The sequence below is a fragment of the Poecilia formosa genome, unplaced genomic scaffold, assembly GCF_000485575.1.
Source record: "Poecilia formosa unplaced genomic scaffold, Poecilia_formosa-5.1.2 Scaffold25, whole genome shotgun sequence".
Taxonomy (NCBI): Eukaryota; Metazoa; Chordata; class Actinopteri; order Cyprinodontiformes; family Poeciliidae; genus Poecilia; species Poecilia formosa.
This window is the reverse complement of record NW_006799964.1, coordinates 422,028-445,098: the sequence shown is the minus strand read 5'-3', so window position 1 is coordinate 445,098 and position 23,071 is coordinate 422,028. Positions and strand designations below refer to the sequence as shown.

The 23,071-nt window shown below is 39.3% G+C and overlaps 1 protein-coding gene and 2 long non-coding RNA genes across 3 annotated transcripts in view; 1 reads left to right on the top strand and 2 right to left on the bottom strand.

The window, feature by feature from the left end:
• The first annotated feature begins 1,286 nt into the window (after nt 1-1,286).
• Nucleotides 1,287-22,936, top strand: LOC103135363 (guanine nucleotide-binding protein G(q) subunit alpha). Its single transcript, XM_007548023.2, has 7 exons — nt 1,287-2,506; nt 15,446-15,630; nt 18,764-18,918; nt 19,006-19,134; nt 19,457-19,586; nt 19,984-20,137; nt 21,738-22,936. The coding sequence occupies exons 1-7, from the start codon at nt 2,371-2,373 to the stop codon at nt 21,926-21,928; spliced, it is 1,080 nt and encodes a 359-aa protein (XP_007548085.1). The 5' UTR covers nt 1,287-2,370; the 3' UTR covers nt 21,929-22,936.
• Nucleotides 16,190-18,757, bottom strand: LOC107835810 (uncharacterized). The gene is made up of 2 exons (XR_001661632.1): nt 16,634-18,757; nt 16,190-16,570 (listed from the first exon to the last, which is right to left on the bottom strand). It is a non-coding gene; the product is annotated as an uncharacterized LOC107835810 (long non-coding RNA).
• The window catches only part of LOC107835809 (uncharacterized), an 11,891-nt gene continuing 10,737 nt past the window's right edge, over nt 21,918-23,071 (bottom strand). The window contains exon 3 of the long non-coding RNA XR_001661631.1: nt 21,918-22,000. This is a non-coding gene — a long non-coding RNA (uncharacterized LOC107835809). The remainder of the gene's footprint in view (nt 22,001-23,071) is intronic.

Below are 23,071 nucleotides of genomic sequence, written 5' to 3'. Positions count from 1 at the left end.
TAGTCTATTGATGTTCAGCAAGGCTTTGTGCAGGCTATCTTTACTTTGTTTTTTCCTGATGCTGATATTCTTCCATTTGAACAGACATTAAGTTCAGTTTCTGTCTTCTCCTTAAGCCATCTTAACTGTAATATTTTTGATCATAAGAACATAAACTGTTTGATTAAACCTCAACTTGTTTGTATATAGAATATCTACAACACTCATTGTAAGGCATTTACAAAGTAAATAGGTCCAGGTTCTATTTACATTGTAAAATACCTTAAAATGAGCATATTTGATTAATTTGATAGTTCTGAAACACAGCTTATAAAAAGCCAGATTTTATGTTTACAAAAATGAAAATGTTACTACATATAGCCAGCAAAGGTTTATTTTGGATTCCTAAAGAAACTGGCATCACAAAGAAATATATGCAAGCATATTAATGGAAAGTTGAGTGGAAGGACAAAGTTTAATAGAAATAAAAAATGAAACCAACAGAGATAACATCAGCCTTGAGAGGTTAATCAAAACCCATTTAAATTAGGAAGTCAGTCATAAGGTTTTTGAATCTTTTCTGATTCAAAAACATTCTATTTTACTTGGAAATCAAAGTCTTGGAATGTGGAGAAAAGAGGGACAGATTCCAGTGTTGGTCCAGTGTGTTCGTTAAAATCCAGAGTCAGCACCACCATCTAGGAAATTTTACACTTCATGTTTCCATCTGCCCCTGCCCCCAAAATACATAAACCGGGTATGAACTGATGATGGTCGATTTAATGTTCCTGGGCGCGAAGCTCCATATTGTTCCAAAAAAAGATTGCTATAACGTCATTATTTTCAAATACTTGAGTATTGTTTATTTTAATAAAAATGTCAAAATATTATTGCAACTCACCTCATATGGGCTTATGACTCATATAGAAAACGATGTCTGCAAAATATGCATTCATTAAAAAATAAATAAATAAAAATCTTTGGGGCACCCCAAATATTAGCCCTGGGGTACTGCCCTTGTAAGCTCCTTCTAAAGTCTGGCCCAGTGCACAGTACATGAACACACTTGTTATAAAAAAAAAAAATAAAAAAAAAAGCGAGATACCCATTTGATATGCCACTCTGTGAAAAGAACGCATACATTTTGGGCTGAATAAAATAAATAAAAAAAATCTTAATCACCTTATTTAGACACTTATTTTCACTTGTTTGAGAATCACCTTTAAGCAAAACTCTGGAAAATTATTTTCTGTTTGTATGGTTTAAGACCCACGCCCCCCTCCCGTCCCCGACAAGCCCCTTACAAAACATTCTAGAAACGGCCCTGGAAACAGGATTTAAGTGGAATTGCTCACGGAACTCAGAGCGCTTCAAACGTGTAGCTTCGCATGCTTCTTCTATTCTACAGGTTGGACGTTATTAATACATCGCGGCGTTTGCTTGACGGCGACACTCCCCCCTGGTCGACGGGAGCCAGACGCAGCCCACGGAGGAGTGGATGGCTTCTGTAATAAAAACACATGAAGAGAATTGAGGAAAAGAAGATTGGTCGGGGGCAAAGCCAGCGACACGGCGTCCTGTTCCTTTCGCCTCTTCCCCGGTGCGGAGCCACGGACCCGTGCGCCGCTTTTTTGGGAGGGGAGGTCACACTCGGGCATAATTTCGCTACGACTAGCGAGAGCTCCGTGCGAAATGCCGTTTTCTGTGTGGTTTCTTTGGTTTACCGAGTTGACACGGAGATATAACTGTACTGTATCCCAGCCTAGCGGATCGGAGTGAAAGTCCGCCATATTCTGCCTTACCACGCCCGGGAGTGGAGCCATTGGAAAATAAACGGACAACCTCGCTCATGTGTTTTTCTCGCCAACGCAGACTGCGAGTTGGAAAACAAACAAGGTATTTCAGAGATTTAAAATACCATCAGCGTTGAGGACTTTGGAAAGAGCCTGGCCGGAGTACGGATGACAATACCTATCCAGATCAGTGCGGATGGTGTGTTTTAAAAAAGATCTGTTGATCATACAGACACAGAAGATCAGATTATACCCATCGACCGAGCAAAAAAATTCAACTCAACCCGCTTTCTATTCTGTTAGAAGCTTTCAGCAGGCCCAGAAAGCGAACCGAAACACAGGGAAGAGGGTGGGAGGGGGTGGGGGACTCCAATAATTCCTCTCAAATATCTTATTTTCCGTCTCTACTCCAGTCTGAACACGCAGACTCATTACAACAGCGGTTTATCACCTAAAGCCGGCCTGTATGAGGACGTTTTTGACATTCACAGGCCTCTGGTTTTCCCTCCGCGACAAATGTGAAATCTGAATGACTCAATACAGAGGGGGGGGACAAGCGGAGTTATAGTGCGTGTTTGAAAAAGGAAAAGGACCGAGAATGACCCTGGAATCCATAATGGCGTGCTGCCTCAGCGAGGAGGCGAAAGAAGCCAGGCGGATCAACGACGAGATCGAAAGGCAGCTCCGCCGGGATAAGAGGGACGCACGCCGGGAGCTGAAACTGTTGCTTCTCGGTAAGCTTGGCTGGGGGAGGGCAGCGGGATGTGGAGCCTGCATTCCTCCTTCATCAGAAATACCTCTGTGGGGAGGAGGCGGTGGTCTGGTGCTGGGGCTTCCCACCTGGGTGAAGTTGGAGGGGAGAAGTGGTTGAAGTGTCTCTCTCCGTTTTAGGAGTCTAGTGCAGAGATTGGCAGCAGGGAGAAGTCCTAGGTGGCTTCCTGTGTTTAAAACCACCTGATTTGAATAACTGTGACCTGTTCGTATCGAGGAAACAAAACCACTCGCCGCCTGCGCTATTATGACGGGAACCAACACCTAAAGCACAGCCGGCCCAAGGCAAACACGAACTTAGTAGCTGATTTTGTCACTCAAGTCAAGTTTCATAAATGTTTTTATTCGCACAAAGCTTGGTAAAAGCGTTTTTTTTCCCCCTGTTAAAGTTGTACTTGTTAAATTGCAGTCAAGGCCAGCTGGTTTTGTGCTTCACCTTTCTAAACAGTACATGTATTGAGCAACAGACTTGATTTAAGGGTTAAAGCTACATGCAGACCTCAAGCTGTGGCATTGTTAATGAGTAAAAGGAGCTTGTAAACGCAGGAGGACGTGAATCCAATAACCATTTACTGACTGAAAATATGCGCTCTGTAGTTAGCCCATTGACATTTTGGTCAAGGTTAGGATGTAACTGAGCTGAAAATGAAAGATCAGAATGAGCCACATTAGGGTCAGATGTGCATTAAATGTCTAAATTGCAGGTCCGTTTTCATCTAATCGGAGTAAACAGAAAAAGGAATTAGCAGGGCTCAAGCACAAAACAAACATGACTTCATCTCTGGTGATATCCATAAAGGGACTTGATGCCAGTCACCACTTCTCCGACAGTTGAAATGTTATTGACACTTAAAATGTTTTGAACTATTAATTATATGTTAATATTTGGAGTTTAATATCACATATGACATCAGTTCATTCATACCAACTCAAAAGAAGCTTTCTTTTGAGTATCTCGCATAATTATTTGAATTGCTGAACCTGAATATTCTTCCTACAAAAAAAAAACCTTTTGACATCTTGACCAGTTTCTTCTGCTTTTTTCCCCCCAATGATTTCATGCAAGAAATCAGAGTCTTGATTTGTTTTCTTAAAGAACATCTACAGGTTTACTAACTTTTAACTCATGTTGTGAATTGACTCATCATAAATCCATATAATGAAGGTTATCCTTACTGTCTTAAAATGATTCAAGGTGAAAATAATTGATTTATGTCTGGCACTAGCTATAAATATTTTATCTACAACATTTGGATCAATTTTCCCCTTATAAGTTTAAGTATCCCCCATAATCTGCTAAAGTATATCATAGTAAAACGGTTTGTAAAACATACAGAAACGCTTGGAAGGAAGAATGAAAACTTAAAAAGAATTGTGTATTATTATTATTTTTTATTATTATTATATCAATGTGTTAAGGGGGTAAAATTAGGGAACAGTCGAAAATATAAAGATATCGTATATTCATAATTTATTAGAGACGACACATTTTCTGGACACCATTTAAGATGAGGTAGAGTTTGTTTGAGTTTGGGACTTATTTAGTATGGGCTGTTATTTCCAGCCATAACTACTGTACACTCATACGGTAAAACTTTAAACTGAAGTTACACATTTCATCCTTCTCACACAGAGGTGACTCACTGTTGGAAGAATCATGCAAAGCCAGATAAGGAATAATGTTTAAATGTTTGTTAGTCGAATATGTTTTGAACTTGTACAGGAATGACACCAAAAACACCAGGAACAGGGGTGGAAATTTTTAGGCTGTTTGCATATCGATTAGATGACGATTCAGAAAGCCAAGATACGATGATAAATCAGGTTGCGTAACATTGACCTCACACACACACACACACACACACACACACAATGCATACAGATGTTTTTACGTGTGCTCTTGTTTGGGGAGCCACAGCGTGCTAGCTGCTACTCATCAGAAGATGCGCAGTGGCCGAGAGGTCGCATTCTGCGGGAATTTCTTCCTATGCATCCCATGTTGGAGATATTTCACCTGCTTGATGATCCCACACTCTCGCTGTCATTTCAGTGAATTGCGATGTTGTATCAGGAGATCGCGCCATAGCACAAAAACCCTGATTCTCTACAACTCTTGAAGGCAGCACATCCTTTGCAGTAATAGTTGGAATGAACTGTGTCATTAACTTTTGGTTTTTAGTGTGCTCTAGTTTCTTGTGTTTCAAAAGATTACCTTTCAGTTTCACGCGTCTTGCCTTCGGCATGCATATTGCGTTAGACCCTAAATTAACCTTAAACTAATCTAGTTTTGACATTTGTTGATTGAGTCAGAATCATCCACATCTGTATGGTTTCCCACATGGGAAAAGTAGAACTTTAACTTTTTAAGACTGTGTCCTAAACTGAAGAAAAGAGGGCAAGCTACTTAAAACTATGTCAACTTGAAGACAAAGGAGTGGCTTATTTGGTTGTAAAGTCATTATTGTGATTATATTTGGACCTGAATACGACTTTCAGTTGTAATGATTATATTTGGAGTGTACAATGCGTTAACGTTTAAACATTGATATAGAGGGTATTAATGTTGTTTGGAATGCCCCCAAATCAGATTCTGATTAGGGACCCATACAGCTTTTGGCCATCTCTGCCTCAAAGGCCCTTCCAGGTGGTGTGCTTATTTATGAGTGTGACAAATGTTGGCTGGGCCAAAGTCTGCCCTTTATTGGGTGTAATCAAAACAGTTTTGCAGTTTAAAGCCAAACCCTGGCAATGATTATATCACAGGGCTGCAGGAAACGCTTTGGAGCCCTGCTGCCATTCATTTAAAAACATTTGCGTTTAACCACTCAACCACTATTGTGTTAAGTATGAATTCTTTAAGTCAAGTATAAAAAGATGGCCCATGTTTACTAGACCTGGGCCGGTACCTGGCATGAAGGTATATCAAGATGTAAGCAATAAGGGGTTTCAAAACCATTACAGTTTTCGACATATAGTTTTTAAGGTTAAAAGTCTGATTAGCCCCAGTTTTTTCCATCTGTATGGAGCATATTCTAACTGGCTAAAAGGATAAAATAGGCTTCAATACTTTCCATTAGTTATAATAGTTGATGTCACTGTATTCACATGTTTTCTGTTAGGAAAAACAGTCAAGTTGTCATATTGACCAGCAAATTTCAAGTTGTTACCTTGTAAAGAACCAACCAACAAAATGGCAACAACATTCTGAGCAATTAACATTTACTTGGAAGCTGACTATGTTTAGCAGTTGTTAGTCTAAACTGTAATAACACACAGAATAGATTATTGTTGAAGCTACAGGTGTATTTAAAAAAAAAAAGGAAAAGAATAATTTTATAATTTTTTTGTTTTTAAGTTTAAAATGGATTTGTTGTTACTGTGAAGCCTTGGTATTTTTACTGAAGTCAGTCGTGTCATGTCGGCCCACACCCGGCTTTTCTATTTCAACCTGTTTTGTTACTAATGTAAAGTCAGGGGAAAAGGAGGGTGGTTGACATTTCCTGTAATTGTCATACTTGAGTAATACAAGTTCTTTAGTAGCCTTCTGCTTTTTAATTAGACTGAGCATAAAGAACGTTAGATGTGATATCGGGCTGTGGAAAGCAGTGCCTGATACCCCGGTTCTTTAGGAAAGGCACCCAGAAAATCATGCAAAGGAAGCTGGCTGGACCATCACATCCTAGTTTCTACCTCATGATGGATGCGTGAAAGTGATGGATCAGCAGATGTTAATGGGCTTTGCTCTCCTGTAATCAAATCGATGTGATGAATCTCCAGTAAAAGGGTTTGAATGAGCTGACTGCCACCATTCTTAAATATGGATATTTTTCTCCTTGTTGCCCCATAAGCTTTCATTAATCCCAGCAGTTTGCTTGTTATTCAAACACTTGAATTGTCAGTAACAGATAATGCATAAAGGAGGTTAAATCGGTGCTAATCCTTGCTGAGCTCCAGTTTTTTTTTTGTTTTGTTTTTTTTTTCTTTTTTGGCGTTGCCACTGCTAGAAATTCTGGTTCAACTTCTAGCACTAATAAGCCGCTTCTTCAGAGAGTCCAACTTTCAGCTAGACCAGAGAAAAAAAGGGAATTTCTCCAGGAGCTCAAGTCGGGCTTGTATAAAGGGAAACAACCAATCAAAATATTATAAGCACCATATTTAAAGTCCTGGAGTTAGTATTGTTTTTGATCTTCTTGATTTAATTCAAAAACATAATAAAAGCAAAGAATGTCAACATTAATTTATGACCAAATAACTTCAATAACATTCACGCACTATCTCTCATCCTACTGCTGTTTATCTTTACATCTACCATCGCAGAGTTTAAGTAGCTCATTGTGTATAGCTGTGGTTCCACAAAATCATCCAATATAATTAACAAATGCAGAGCGTAACTCTAGTTTCCCAGTGCTGCTGGTACCAATCAGATCGGCTGAATTGTGAAGCAGCAAGTTGTTTTAAAATATTATCAAATGAAGCTGGTGGTCTTATGGCATTTGTTTGCAGGGATGTTGGATAAATGATATGATTTCTGTAGTTAATCTGCCTGCTATCCTCCACAAAGCATCAGTAAGAAGTAGAGGGAGGGTGAACCGTTTCCTGGATGAGATTGTTAGCGGTGTTGTGACATGGCACTGACATGGCTCTTTGGTTGTGGAAAACCATACCACTTCTAACTCCGGTTAAATACAGAAACGGCTTTGGTTGAAAGCCCATTTCTTTATGTTTTGAAATCGGTTTAGTCTGATTCTTGTATTTTATCTGTCTGTCTTCTTGCGGCTCACTCTAGTAGTACGTGTGTAATGACATAATGTTTACAGAGAATGGGCTTAAAGATGTGGTCCTATAAAACAAACAAAACGTTTCGAAGCTGAGCTAAATATGTTTTTGCAGCCATGAGCCACGTGTTTTGTTTGTCTCCAGAAAAAAAAAAATGTTATTTTAACAAAAAATATATATGTCTGTCCAGCTCACATATTTACAGGTTTAGAGATACAGGCTATGCCAGAACAATAGACCTAGAGGTGCTCTACAAAGCAGAGACGCTTGTCCGTGTTGCAAGAAGAAACGTACAGTTGCTAAAGCAATCTGGGCCGACTACCATTGATTTAAAGCTCACTTAATGTAACTGCTGATCTTCTCCACTTCATAGAAACATTGTGTGTCTCTCTGTTGTGTATTATTACACACCAACACTTCAAGTGGTCGACTTACCCAAAAGAAGTTGTATGTGTGGTTCGATAACCCATATTCTGTAAGTGCATTGTGGGTTTTTAAACTCCCTAATTGTCTCGTTTCCTGTGGGACTGGATCGGAAAAGTTTTGCTTTAGACTGTCCCTTGCATCGAGACAATTTTTTCCTCTCTCAAGTCATTGTGGCTTTGAGACTAGTTTTTTTTTTGTGTGTGTATGTCTGCATTTCAAACCACTAATGTTAATGTTTGCATAGTCTTAATAATATCTATGCAACCTGTGTATGTCGAAACCTTCGGACAACACAATTAATTTGGAAGTTACAATGATTATCTTACTATATCAGTCGTAAGCAGCTCTGTACCCCCCATTTGCCCCAACCTACTTCCATTTAATACCCACAATTGTTTGTTGACTAATTTCTCATCTTGATGTAGCATTTTTGATTGTTATGAATTATAAACGGCAACAATTGCAATTAAATTTTTAATTCTAGTGTATAATACACATAGTTTCACAACATACATTTAATAGATACCTGCATGGCACAGCAATCATAGTTCCACTAGCATAAATACTGCTCTTGAAAAAAAATTGCAACGCACTTCTCTGGGACACTGGTCCTGCAAAGAAGTGTAGTAGCACTAAACTGCACACACAAGCTGCATTTAGTCATGTTTTCATGTTTATCGATTATTGATGTACTCAATGAAAAATAGGTTAATGGATTTATTTAACTGAATACCTCCAAATGCAACCCTCAAAGTTACTTTGTTGTCTTGAGATGTGGTGACTGTGGCCATCGGAAGATGCTGAACTTGATGACGTGTTCAAGAGATGATTTGAGCTTTGTGGCATGGTGCATTGTTTTGCTGTAAGTAGGCATCCGAAGATGGGTGCACTTTGTGGCTTTAAAGGAGAAGATATGGTCAGCAACAAAAATCTTGTTGGTTGGTGATGTTTTAACATTCAGTTGGTATGCTTGTTATGGTTGAATGACTTCATGTTTGAGTCTGTGTGAATTGCATTGTCTCAGTTTTCTGGTATTAATTGACACAAGTGGCACCCAGTGAGGTCTTCTGCTTTAGACTGTCTACTTCAAGGTGCAGCCCATCCATCCGTTATCTTACGTACTTATCGTCTATTGTGTCTATTTCCAGCAGCCAAAGGGCGAGAGTGAGGGTACCCCCTGGACAGGTTGCCAGTCCATCGTAAGGCAACACAGAGACAGACGGGACAAATAACCATGCACGCACACCCACACCTAGGGAGAATTTAGAGAGACCAGTCAACCTGACAGTCATGTTTTTGGACTGTGGGAGGAGCCAGAGTACCCAGAGAGAACCCACGCATGCACAGGGAGAATGTGCAAACTCCATGCAGAAAGACCGGGATTCAAACCCAGGACCTTCTTGCTGCAAGGCAAGTTGCAAGCTACCAACTGCACCACTGTGCAGTCCTCGAGGTTCAAGTTGTTGTTCATTCATGGATGTCATTCCTTATTCCTTGGTTATAATGAGTAATCTTTTAATGTACTGTTCTTTTTTTAACCATCTCTGACCATTTTCTTCAGACCTATAGCATTAACACACGCATTTTTATCCACGCACTGCTCACCACAGTGAGCACCATAATCCCATGTCTTCCCATTTTTGAAGCTCATTTTGATGTTCACTTTGAACATCAGAAATTTGTCTTCAGCATCTTTAAATGCACTGAGTTTAGTTGCCATGTGATCCCTCATTCAGATCATCTTATTGATTATTGCGCCTGTTGATCAACTGATGAAGGCCCACCAATATTACGATCCTAATCCTTCTTGGAATGTCAAAATAAGTAGGCGCTCAACAACGTGGTTTGTATTTGAACCACTTTAGGCATTTGGACGGTGCGCTTGATTGTTGCTACATAAAGCTCAACGCTGGAGAAATTCTCCACAGGTTTAGGTTTCAAGTTGTAAGCCACACCTCTATGAAAAAGAGCACAGAACCCCTATATTCTAACGGTTTGTTTTGTATAACGTGAAAGGACAGGTACATTGTGAAACAGGGAGTTTACACGATTAAAATGAGGCTTAAATTGCCAATTATGTTTAAAAGACAATTGGAAAAAAAATACCTAATAAAGTGGATGTTGAGTGTGGATGTTGAGTGTGGTCTTACACACCAGACTCAAACATTCAACTTAATTAGGCTTTGACTGATTAGTGACTCAATTATAAAAGTGGCACAGCCCAAATTACATTCCTTGGAGACCATTGGACCTACATTTGAATGGCTGTCTCTTTAACACATGTACTCTTTTACTGTATTTAACTGTATACGCAGACTAAATCAGTGACAAAAACATCTGACTCCACTGGAACATTTCATGTTTTATAATTACTTTCACAGTGACTAAGCTGTGTTTATATCACAACGCTGAACTGCTTTTCAGTTTTCCTGCATGTTTGTGGCACTGCTTTATTTGGGCACAAATTATATGTTGTTGATTTTTTTTTTTCTTCTCTTTTGGGGGGGTTTTCAGAAACATTTTGGTACAGGTTTATCTGCACAATCACTCTCAGCTGCTTTTAGAAGCCAGATGAAAGCCGCTGTGGGAACTTTGTCAAGGCCATCGCTGAACAAAGTCCACATCAGCGTGTAACCAGCCTTCAACAAACACGTTTGTCACTGAGAGAGGAAGAACACCGAATGTCACATGATTCCTGTATGAAAGCGGCTGGATCAGCAGGGCAACAGAAAGCCTCTAAAAGTAATAAAAATGTTCGATAAGTTAAATGCTTCACACGTCTAAAAGCTCTGATAGTTTTCCTAGCGATAGTTTAAAACTGAGTGTTGAGTAGGTTTTAGTCCCAGGAGAGGCTTCCTGAAAGTGAAAATTAAAACAACCCAACAGTCTGCTTAATAAAAGATGAAGTTCATATATTACCGTTTCCTATTATTGAGTTGAAGAGCTGCTCTGTGTTGTCAGATTCATGAGAGGGGAAAGTAAAACTAGATTTTTAACTGACATTTTATTTTGTGTTGAAATACTTAAATCAATCTTCTGACGTTTAGAGTTTTAGAATCAGGGCAACGATTATTTAAATTGTGAGTTTAGCCAGATTATGCAGGAGGGTAACTTTTTTTTGCTTGCAATTTTTAATTCTTCAGAAAAGGGCTTTTCTCGTCAGATGTGAACTTTGCAGGTTTTGCTAAGCTTTTGGCAGGATTGCTGCTGAAAACCGAGTGCTTGTACAAAGGGAACACAGAGTATTACAGTTAAAAGCTGAGGGTAGAATGATATTCTTAGGTTAACTCTGCTTGAGGCGATGCAGCGAATTTATTCTGTTTTCACACATGAATTTGAGTTTGCTGCATTGAACAAACACTGATGCTGTGGACACACAAACCCACACAGTTTGTTCATTTCCTTTTTCGCCATCTGAATGAGTTAAATTCTTGAATCTTGTGGCTTGTCATCATAGCTGCTGAATGTCAAAAATGGATTAATTCCGGGTCTGTTCAGGCTGCATGATATTAGAAAATCTTTTGATGGCGATATTTGTAAATATTCCAATGATATCAGTTCCAATATAGACCTTTTCTCTCCCCCCCGCCCCCCTTTCTCATCTCTGCTTCCTACCTAATGTGACCTTTTGCATTTTTAGGCTTTATCATTGTTGTCCAGCAGAAGCATCTGCTGCACTGGCTAAGTAATCTCAAACTTCAGCTCCTCTTGGTTATGATTAAAGCATCTTTTAAGATCCCACAGTCCTGAATTATTTCGAGGAATTTTGTCAGAAAGACTGCAATTTATCAACCCAGTGTAACTATTACAACCAAAAAGAGATCACATCAGAGGAAGAACTGTTTTTTGCACTAGGCCACACCTTACTACTACTAGTTAGAAAATACTTTCCCCTGCTCAATGTCTAACCTTGTTAACATGCATAGTTGTTTCAATGGGAAGACGAAACCAGCTACATCGCAAAGTTTGACAGATGGATGAAATGCTCTGTGTTCTTACAGTAAAATTATGTTATTTCTGTCAAATACAAAATGTGATTATAGCTCTGAATCTGGCCTTTTGAAGAGTTTTTAATGTGTTTTATCTGGCTTAGGTTGATAACCATTTTAATTACCTGTTTAGAGCAGTGGGTGCATTTTACATTAGTGGTTCAAATCCGACATGGCCGAGAATTAGGAATGTCAAACTTTTTTCATCATCCTCTGCTTCTTTTTTACGTGGAGTTCCACAAGGTTCTGTTTTCAGTCCCCTTTTGCACATATGTTCTAGCCCTGACTCTATGCTCAGGAAACATGGAGTTTTTTCCTATAGATATGTGACTATAGGAAGGTGGCCGCCACCTTTTGCAAAACTAGTTCTACTTTTAACATTTAATTATTTTTTTTGTTTTATTATATAAATGCACTACTTTCGAAGTCATGATTTTTATAATTTGTATAATAAACAAAGCTAGTGTGATTTTTTTTTTTCATGTTGCCGACCCATTTAATTGTTATTACAGGAAAACAAATTCTGCCATTTTCTCTTTGTGTTGGAGGAGGAGGGGAAAATACTTATCAGCAATGTATTGTTAACTATTTGCTTATATAGGCAGGGTAGAACAAATGATGTTTACTCAGAGTTGGGATTCATCAGCTCCAACTAAGAAGGGAGTGTAGATGATCCGAGGACTACTATACATGTTTGTAATGTTATGCAATGTTTTCACAAATTAGCTGGGTTTTTTTTTTTTTGTTTTGTTTTGTTTTGTTTTTTTTTCCCTTTTAGGTATGAATGAAACGTCATCCATATTCTTTGGTTGGAGACGCACCAGTCAGATTTTAGAAATGGTTATGTTCAGCTGGACATCAGGCCCACTGTCCTGCACCTACTAGGTGTTTCCCTGCTGCCTCACACCTGACTTAAATAAATTATTAACAGGCCTCTGAAACACTTGATTGCAGCTGAGGAGGCAATTCAATCTTTTAAATCAGGTGTGGTGGAACAGAGACACATTTAAGGCATAATTGACTATGAGAACAAGGGTTAAGAAACACTGACCCAGATTAACTTACTCCAGTTTAATGCAATGTACACAGAGTTAACTTTTTTTTTTAATTCTTTCTTTTGACTGATTTATTGCAGAGCCAGTTCATTGAAATGCTGGGTTTTACTGTTCATTCCTCCGTGTTCAAGTTTTACTTGCTAGCATTTGGATGTGTTGTTTAAATGAGTTGTATTTGTTTTTATTCAAGCATTTGCCAAGTAATGCCTTTGACGAATAGAAAGTATTTATTCCTGTTCCACTAGTAGAAAGATTAGCAATAATTCAGAATTATTACCTGAAACAGAAAATGCTTAAAAGTCCTGACATCTTATGAAGTATAGAGAGGCATGACTTCTGACTATTATTCCCTGTCACCAAAGTAGAGCCAGGTCAACCCCAGCAGGGATGTCTCAGTTAAGGCCCCCACCTTCTTATCCATTTTCAGCCATTGTTGAGGTGGATAAACTGAGCTGCCACATGAGCAAATCATCCTAGTCTGTGGGATGAATATGCAAAGAGTGGCAGGAGTGTGGGGTTTTACATGGGTGGCAGTTTGGGCATCAAATTGTGCTGGGGTGTGCCTGACCACCAAAAGTGGGAGATGTAATAATAGGGTAGGCTGTTTTTGGTGCTTGGTGTTCTGCAGCAGCCTTCAGGCTGGAGGGCTTGGCTATTGACCACTTCACGATGTTTTTGTCTGGCTTCTAAATTAACTATCGTATGATGGGAAGACCATTTTCACTTTACGATAATAGCGCCGGGCAGCAGATTTGGACTGATGCTTGTTGTTTCTTCCACAGAAGTTAATATGGCTTAAATTGGTATGCAACGTCTTGCAAAAGTATCATTGTTTTCATGTTTGTTCACATTACAACCAAAAACCTCGCCACTGGGATTTTATGTTATCCCAGTGGCGTAAGTAATCCATAATTTTTGAACGTTTGTCGTGGATTTGTATTCAGTCCCATTTATACAGATAATAAAATCTGTCTTCAGAAGTCAAATGCTTTCTAAAGAAATTCCCTCTGGTGTGAAATAATGACCCAAAACACACACCAGGTCAACCATGCTTTTGGATCAAAAAGTGTTGTTAGATTGAAACCAGTCAGTTGTAGCAAAACTTAAATGGCTGTTCAGATGCTCTCCATTCAGTCCGCCTGAGCTTCAGCTGTGTTGTAAAGAATAATGAATAAACCTGCTGACGTAGATCAATGATATGCAAAGCGTGTACCTGGATGCTCCAAATCACATGCCTCACATGTCACCTCTGTGCTATTTTGTTTTCGTCTGTCTCCCTATGAAATACATTGACATTTGTGGTTGTAACATGGAAAAATGTGAATTTCAAGTGTTACAAATACTTATTTAAGGCATGAAGATACAATGCAAACGAGTGCAACCTTTCAAACTCATCCCCACGTCTTCACACCCAAATACTTCCTGTCATCACTCAGGGGAGAGTGTTGCTCTTGGTCTGTCACCAGAGCAAGCAGACCGGAAAAAAGGAACCCACACATGTGAGACTGTAGAAGTGAGTGAGCACATGCTGCAGGTTTGAGACCAAACACTGTACATGTGGGCATATTGATTTGTGTTTTTGTTTTATTCAATGTTTTGGCACAGAAAAGTAGGAGCTTGATTCCCCTCCTCCTCCACCCCACCCCAAAAACAAAAAACAAAAACAACTTAGGATTTAAGATTTACAACCACGCATATTGTTTTTAGCACTGATAAATTGAAGTACAGTTTTATCACAACTAGTCATTATTTACAAATGAGGTATATTTTCTCTATTAGTTGCACTAGCTTCAGTATCGTCACTCACAACTAACTTGTTTGGTATTTGTCAACTTATGTTCCTACTTCAATGTTTTTTGGGGGGCAAGAAAGACATGAGGAGAAATGAATGTACATGTTTATAGTCACCACTACTGCTAATAAGTCAGAATCTTTTTGTTTCATATTTAAACACAAATTGAAGCGAAGGGCTTCTTCGGTTGAAGTAAATCATAAGCAAAAAAAAAAAAAAAATCTGTTACTTTATGCTCTATACAAGAATGGAAACATGTCACCTCCTCTGGCGTCTTTTTAAAAGGACATTAATAGCTTTTTCCATGTGTAGGGAAATGTATATAACGTGAGTCAATGTTGGTTATTAGCTACAATAGCAACATTAATGTTTATATTAATTTCAGCCCACATTTTTATGTCTGTGCATTCCTACCAGTAACACTTTTGCGTCGTCAATGTGTCCGTGAAGGATTACATTCTCACCACTAACCTAATGCAGGTTTAGTTGTCTCTGGCCAGGCCGACTGAAGAGTGTGTTCACAGCTGCATTTAGTTCAGTAGGGACACAATCGCATCACTCTGGCTGCAGTTAGTGCCACACTGTTTTTACTCTTCTGGAAAAACTGCCAGAGCCAATGAAAACAGGCATGATTCATGTTGCTTCTCAGCAAACGAGCTAATATGCACATTAAGGAAATTTAATAAGGTGTAGTAGTAGTAAAATTACTTATCGCTTTTGGGGAGAATGCTGTACAGTTTCGGCGTATGTTACTTAAGTGTTTCAATTTTGTCCGTTTCTGTCGTCATTTAAAACCCGGTACGGCAAATACACTGTAAACAAACTCTGTCCTTTTTTTTTTTCCTTCCTTGTCTAACTTTTTAGGAACTGGTGAAAGTGGGAAGAGCACATTCATCAAGCAGATGAGGATCATCCACGGTGCCGGTTACTCCGATGAGGACAAACGGGGTTTCACCAAGCTCGTCTATCAGAACATCTTCACGTCCATGCAGGCTATGATCCGAGCTGCAGAGACGCTGAAGATCTCCTACCAATTAGACTCCAGCAAGGTATTTGAGATCTTTTCCCACAAGCCTTTTAAACGGGCAGAAACAACAGAAATGACTGTGGTCATTAAAGGTCACAAGGGTTTGGGATAAAGTGAGTAAGTTCGCTCCAAGTGTTTCAGAGCGCAGCCGAATATTTTTAGAGTGCAGTCTATCTTATTTGGAGCAGCCATCCATAATAACTTCCTGCTGATTTTTACGCTTCCTGTGTCCTTGTAGCTCTCCAGAGCTCCATCACACCCTTTGTGCACGTCTCTGTGCTCTCACATACAGTCGATGCACACATACGGACAAATTGAAGCAGAGAAAACCAGACACCGTGTACTTTTTCTATCCGTCATTTCAGCTGCTGGGTTTTACTCAGATTCCTATTTGGCTTGAGTTGCCCCTGTAGTTGTAGCTTTGGGAGCGGGGGGACAGTGACCTCTTACTCGCCATTTGTTCCCTGCGAGAGTGACGAGAGGGATAATGGCAAGCCTAGAGGTTGGCATTATCCCAACCTCTAGGCTTGGGATAATGCCAAGCCTAGCTCTGAATGTTGGTAACATTGAGAGCTGCAGCAGTTTTTGTTATTGTTGTTGTTGTTGTCTTTAGTGGTATTTTGATAAAACTTAATTAAAAACTGACCTCTGAACTAAAGTGTTTGATGCTAAAATTTGCTTGGTGTTTAGGTTTCCTCTGCAGTCTGGAAATGTAGTGAAAAATCTGAATTTTGGACCAAAATTATATGTAATCTAAAATTAAAATGAACAAATTTTATTTGGTGGTTTGACATAAGAACATTACTTGGATTGTACCGGGTTTCTGTTGTTATGGTTTGACAACTTATCTCCTCACTTGCGTCTGTATTCTGTCCTATTAGTGTGCATTCTTATCCATTAGTCTTGAACTTAAGAAACAATGCAACTAATTTGTGCACTTTCACTTCATTTCACATTATATTCTACAAGTTTTTACATATTTTTTGTCTTTATTCTTGACATAGTGTTCGCTTTGTTGACCTGACAGAAATTACATCAGCTCTTCACTCTGTGTCTCCTAACATGATTGGATTTAACCAGAAAATAGAAAATAAAAACCACATTTGAAGCCTCAGTTTTGGAGAATTGTTGAGGCGAATTAGGCATATATATAAAGTCTTATCAATTGCTACCCAATGCAGTTGCAGAGTAAAACTCTGCCCATTTGCAGACTTTTTCTGTTTTTTGGCTTTTTGTCATAACCTGAGTTAATGTGAAAAGTTTTCAAATATTTATTAAGGGAAAAATGGAGTCTTGACAAAAGTTCAGTCTGGAAGACTCTAGTCGCACCTGCCTCATCAATCAGCGCCCGCCTCTCTGCAACCTGGACCTATCGGCGCGGACCAAGCCTCGCTCCAGCCAATCATCGTTTGGGCTTCAGTTCAAAAGGACATTCACCCATAGCCTCCTCTGCTCACCAGCTGCGATCAACCCCCCTCCACCCCATCTCCACTTTCTGCTCCCGGCTCTCAGGCCTCATCTTCCTCCAACCGCCGCCACCAGTACAGGCCCCAGGGGGTCTACATTCCTATGCTGCATCAGGAATGTTCATCGAGCTCATCGAAGTCCAGCTCGATGTCCCCGGCCGGGGCCTGAACGCCAAAGGACTTTTTATTTTCATGTTCATTTTGTCATTAAACTCTTTTAATCGCCTTCTTTCTCCGTTTGAGTCTCTCCAGATTGAACTAAAACAACCTTGTCCTAAGTGAAATTCTTCCCATTGTTAAATTATTAACTAAACTGTGATTAAGAAAAATGTTTTGTGTCTGACAACATGAAGCAGCCTACAGGCCATTAAACCCAGATCGAAATCTCAATCTGGTATAAATGCTGAGGTGTGATCTCCACTAGACCGTTCATTAATGAAAACCCTTCAGTTTGACTGAAATCAAGCAAACACATCTAGTTTTCACAAACTCTTGATGTCTGTTGTTGTCACAAAGAGTGACTCAATTGGTTGTTTGGTTTGGAGACAATCACTTTTCCACAAAGCACTCGCTTATTTAAAATCACTATTTGGAAACTGCTTCTTACATGTACTCGGGTTATGCTGTGCTGATATTAAATGTTTTCCGGTGATCTGAAACATTTGATTGCGAGACAAAAAGCAAAACCAGAAGAAAAGTGCGCGGGTGTAAATTCTCTTTCATAACGCTGCAGGTTCCAGCTCACTTGTGTTCTTGTGTTAAAACGGGAAGTGCTTGTCTGGGACAAAGGATGGTCCTCGCGTCACATGGGAAGTGAAAATGAAACCTGACAATCATGTTTGCCATGTGTCCGGTCATTTACAGTGCTTAAAAGGCAGGCGCAGCTAATATTAGTGACAAAGTTGTGCCTCCAAAACAATTTAGAAGCGTACGATGAAAGAACCCCATGTTATCGCATTTTAAGCAATGAAATGTCTATTTTCTTATTTAAAAAGGATTTGAATTATTTGTTTATGTGTATCTTTTAATATATTATTTTATAATTGTATTAAAAAAGCTTAAGTGGTTATCTGCAGGATGTACGTACCTTTTTTTTTTTTATTGGAATAATCAACAGATTCATCAATTTACTAAAACAATCGTTAGCCGCAGCTCTAATTGGTTCTTTCAATGGATTTCAGGTTGATTTATGTCTTATGAACCACTGGGCAAGTAAATTACAGTGGCATTATGTAATAATACGTCAGTAACTTTGTAGACAGTTTTCTACTAGACGCACGTGAAAACAATGACGAGGTTTGCAAATTTCCTGGCTTCTTTAGTTTAAATCTGTGAGAGAAACGGCCTCGACAGGCAGTCAGCCGCATGTTGCTCCCTCAAACACAGAAAACTTTTGACAGGAATCTGGGGCAGCAACGCTTTCTGCTTAATTTCTTTAAAATCCTCTGTGGGATTTCAGCTTCAGATATTAGCTGCATGCTGAGCCTGGGGTCCAATAAAATGTCCCAAGTGATTGAAAATATGAACTAGTAATAATGAGGACACTGGCTTTTTGTAGAAATCTCTTTTGTGTATGTGTGTGTGTGTGTTCTTATTCACATTTGTTTTCTTTTGTTTTTTTTTTTTACCATTTACAGGTGTTTCTGTCTTGTCTTAGCAGTTTTTCAGTAATGTTTTTTCATCCACTAGACTAATGCCAACATTGTTAGAGACGTGGACGTAGAGAAGGTCACCAGGTTGGAGAGTCCTTACATAGATGCCATCAAGAACTTGTGGAAAGACCCCGGCATCCAGGAGTGTTATGATCGAAGGAGGGAGTACCAGCTCTCAGACTCCACTAAATAGTGAGTAGAGGAGGACGTCAGCTTGAGCTGCAGCTCTGTTGTAGATGCCATGGCAATGAGAAATCATTTTCTGCTGTGTCTCTGTAGTTACCTGGACTCACTGGACCGGATCGCCCAACCAATCTATCTTCCCACCCAGCAGGACGTGTTGAGGGTTCGAGTCCCGACCACGGGCATTATCGAATATCCATTTGATCTCCAGAGCGTCATATTCAGGTGAGGAGCCATATAACTTTGTAGACATTCATATTTCAACATTATTCTGTAAATGTTCTTAATTTATCGAGGAAAAACTGAAACGTGAAAAGCTTTTTTTGCTTCGACAGTTACTTCAACTAAATTCATTAAAAAAAAAAACAAAAAAAACTCAGTAATACCAAATATGTTGTCTGGTACACAATGGATCTCCTGTAGCAGTCTGTGCTGCGTCAGATCTGAAACAGATTCCCTGTAGAACGGACTGCTAAAGGACGGTCATAGCGAGAAAGATTAATGATGATGAAGATGATGATGATAACTGACTCTTCGGCTGGGACAGGATGGTGGACGTCGGGGGTCAGAGGTCGGAGAGGAGGAAGTGGATCCACTGTTTTGAGAACGTCACATCCATCATGTTCCTGGTCGCCCTCAGCGAGTACGACCAGGTGTTGGTGGAGTCTGATAACGAGGTAAATTTCTGGGGGGATTTGGGGACATTATTTTGTTTTGTTTCTGTAAGAAAGGGGAAGAGATTCGCTCCAGGAGAATATTGCATTATTATGCCATTATTGACATCTGTGTCAAGGTGTTAAAACCAATTAAATTACCTCCAAACTGACCGTTGTCTTTTAACGTCATCTTTTCGGTTAATCACTGAAATAGAGTATCTAACCAACATAGCCATCCTTCTCTTCTCTCATCCTCCCTGCTCCCTCTTCAGTGCACTGAAACATTTATTACAGTCTCTTCTTAATGAGTTTGAACACTGCGCTTTAATTAAACTCTCTCTCTCTCCTCCTCTCCCTTTCTCCTTGTTTTTGTCCCACCTTCACCAAACCACGCCCACTTTCACGTCCCCCTGTGCAGAACCGGATGGAGGAGAGTAAAGCTTTGTTTAGAACGATAATCACATACCCCTGGTTCCAAAACTCCTCCGTCATTTTGTTCCTGAACAAGAAAGACCTGCTGGAGGAGAAGATCATGTTCTCCCATCTGGTCGACTACTTCCCGGAGTACGACGGTGAGTAGCGCACCAAAGAGCTCATTTCTACCAACTTACCAACTTTCAGCTGTTTGAAAGTTGGTAATGATGGGCCTTCATGTGAAGATTAGGCACACTCTCACTTTTTAGGTTTTTGGTCTGGAAAACTCTGAAATCTATCAGTATTTTGAAGTATGAAGAAAGGAAATACAGAAATATGTCTTTTTCAGCACTTATTTAGTTTGTATTGTTCTCTCTCTCTCTCTTTGTCTTTCTTTCCTTCTTTCTTTCTTTCTTTCTTTCTTTCTTTCTTTCATCAGTCCATTGTTCAAAGTAAGCAGATGTTAAGGACTGAGAACTTTGTATATTTTATACTTCATAATTTTTTCATGGAAAACATCCTGTATTGAAAAGAAGCGATCAAAACATCACATGCTATTTGCTCATATAGCCATTCTTACCAGTTTCCTTTAAAATGAAATATTTGAAACTAATAACATGTTATAACACCAGAAACAACTCGATGACATGTTGGTCACAGTGCAGCTCAGCTTGGAAGCCGTAACGCTGAATGCATATTTTTCTCCTGTTGGATCCAAACAGAACCACATACACAACGATGAGCATTAGATACAAACATGTATCTAACTAGTCATTTAGAAGGTACATTTTGCTGGAAAGTGATAATTTACAGGAGTGAAACATTTGTTTGCTTGTGGACGACTAGACAAACAGCTGTTGCCCCCTGCTGGTGGCTGGATAGAATGCAGGTTCACGTTTGTGAGTTGTGCATTTCTTTGCTGCACATCGTTGGATCCTCTGATGTTTGAACTGTCAAATTGTTGCTCTGACTGTAGCTGAGAACAAGTTCAGAGTAGGAGCTGTTTTTTGTAGGTGTACTTCATTGATAATGTTCATGAGACTAAGTCAAAAAGGGCAGGAATCTGGCAATCGTACTGCAGAAACGTTTAACTGGATCTGCCTTGGTATAACTTCAGTGGTGTATATTAAAATTTAAAAGACAACTAAAAAAAATGTAAAAAAACAAAAAAAAAACAAAAAAAAACTACTCTAAAGGATTTAACTAACCAGAAAACAAGAGAATGAATATCCATGTGAAACACGCTATCAATTAAGCCAGTCCACTAAGCAATTAATCAATTAATTGCATGATGAATTAAAATGATCTCAATAATTTTCATTCTGATATTTTTTGAAGGGAAATTTTGTTTAGGGATGTCATAATACATTTTATTTATGATTTCGGTTGTGTGTGGTCTTTATTTACGTTTTATTTATTGTTTTTGGTTGTCGTGTTTAAACTATCTTCCAGTTCCTGTGTGAAGTATTCTTTACAAAGGTTTATTGTCTTTGGAACGGCAAACTTGCATTATTATGCTATTATTAATACATTGGTATTAATAATGTACCAATGTACATTGGTATTAATAATACTATTAATACCAATGTACATTGTATTAATAATAATAGGGTCTTAAAACAATGATATCGCAGTAATTTCTGGGTCAGCTTCTCATCCAGTAAAATTTGTTGTCATGACAGACCTACTGGCAACACTGACGTAAACAAGCATTTAATCCGTTACTAGCTGGTTGCTGATGTTTTCCTTCCTCTGCAGGACCTCAGAGAGACGCTCAAGCAGCTCGAGAGTTCATCCTGAAGATGTTTGTGGACCTGAATCCAGACAGTGATAAGATCATCTACTCTCACTTCACCTGCGCCACCGACACGGAGAACATCCGCTTCGTCTTTGCAGCCGTCAAAGACACGATCCTGCAGCTCAACCTGAAGGAGTACAACCTGGTGTAGAGTGCGGCTCCTCCCTGAAACACTGACTGACTCGATCTGTGAAAGGATAGCTTTCACACACACAAATACACGCTTACAAATTATCTAAGGAAAACAAAATCTAACGGTTGCATAATACTAATTTATTTGCCCTTTTTGCGCGAGGGGTTTCATTTTGCTATTTAAGGAGCTCCATCACATCTGCCTTTTTATAAACGACCTTTCTTTTTGTAACCCTCCTCATCTATCATCCTCTCCAAAGGTTCGCCATGAACGTTAGCTTAACAGGAAGTGATGTAACATCTCTCCTATCAATAGCCTCTTTTTTTTTCTTTTTTTTTAATGCATCTTGTCGGCATGTCTCTTGTAATGTTGCCATAAACTGTGATTTTTAAATTATTTGAGATTGATTTGATATTGATTGACTTCAATCATTATTCTTGTTCTAATGTTACATTGCTTTGGTACCATTTGAGCACATTTCCTGCTTATTCGGACACAAACGTGAAGTTCAGGACAAGACACAAACGTGAAGTTCAGGACAAGAAGGAGAAATCGCCTGAGCGACGGGGTGTTGAAGATGCCTTCAACACCCCGGGACGAGAGGGGCTCTCGATTTCTGACACATTTACTAAAAGTGTTTCCTTTAAACCGTGCCACACCGAAGCTTTTCTTTCAAATTGTAATTATTACCGATGCCAAAAACGACTCGAGCACAAGGATGCTGGTGAGGAAAGAAAAGAGCAGGAGCAACAGACTGACATGTTGATCGACCATCTGAGTCCTGCAGGTTATGAAGTGTTCACCGTCCAGTCCAATCACAGCTTAGCAGTACCTCTGTGTCCAATCACGGCCCGGCTTTCCAGACTGTTGTAGCTGAACTAGAAGTGGAGAATAAATGTGGTTGGTTGCTACGTAAAGAGGCAAAAAAAAAAAAAAGGGCAGTGTTGATATGCAGTTTGTACCAAAGTAAAGCCCTTCTTGTTTATAATTGGCACCTCTTTACATGCGACTCAATTTACTTTGGACTATTTTTTTTTTTTATTATTTCCCTGAAACATAAGCCTGTAATTTACATTTATTGAGGCATAGTGCAATTATGAATGCTATAATCATTGTACATACATCTCTCTCTCTCTCTCTCTCTCTCTCTCTCTCTCTCTC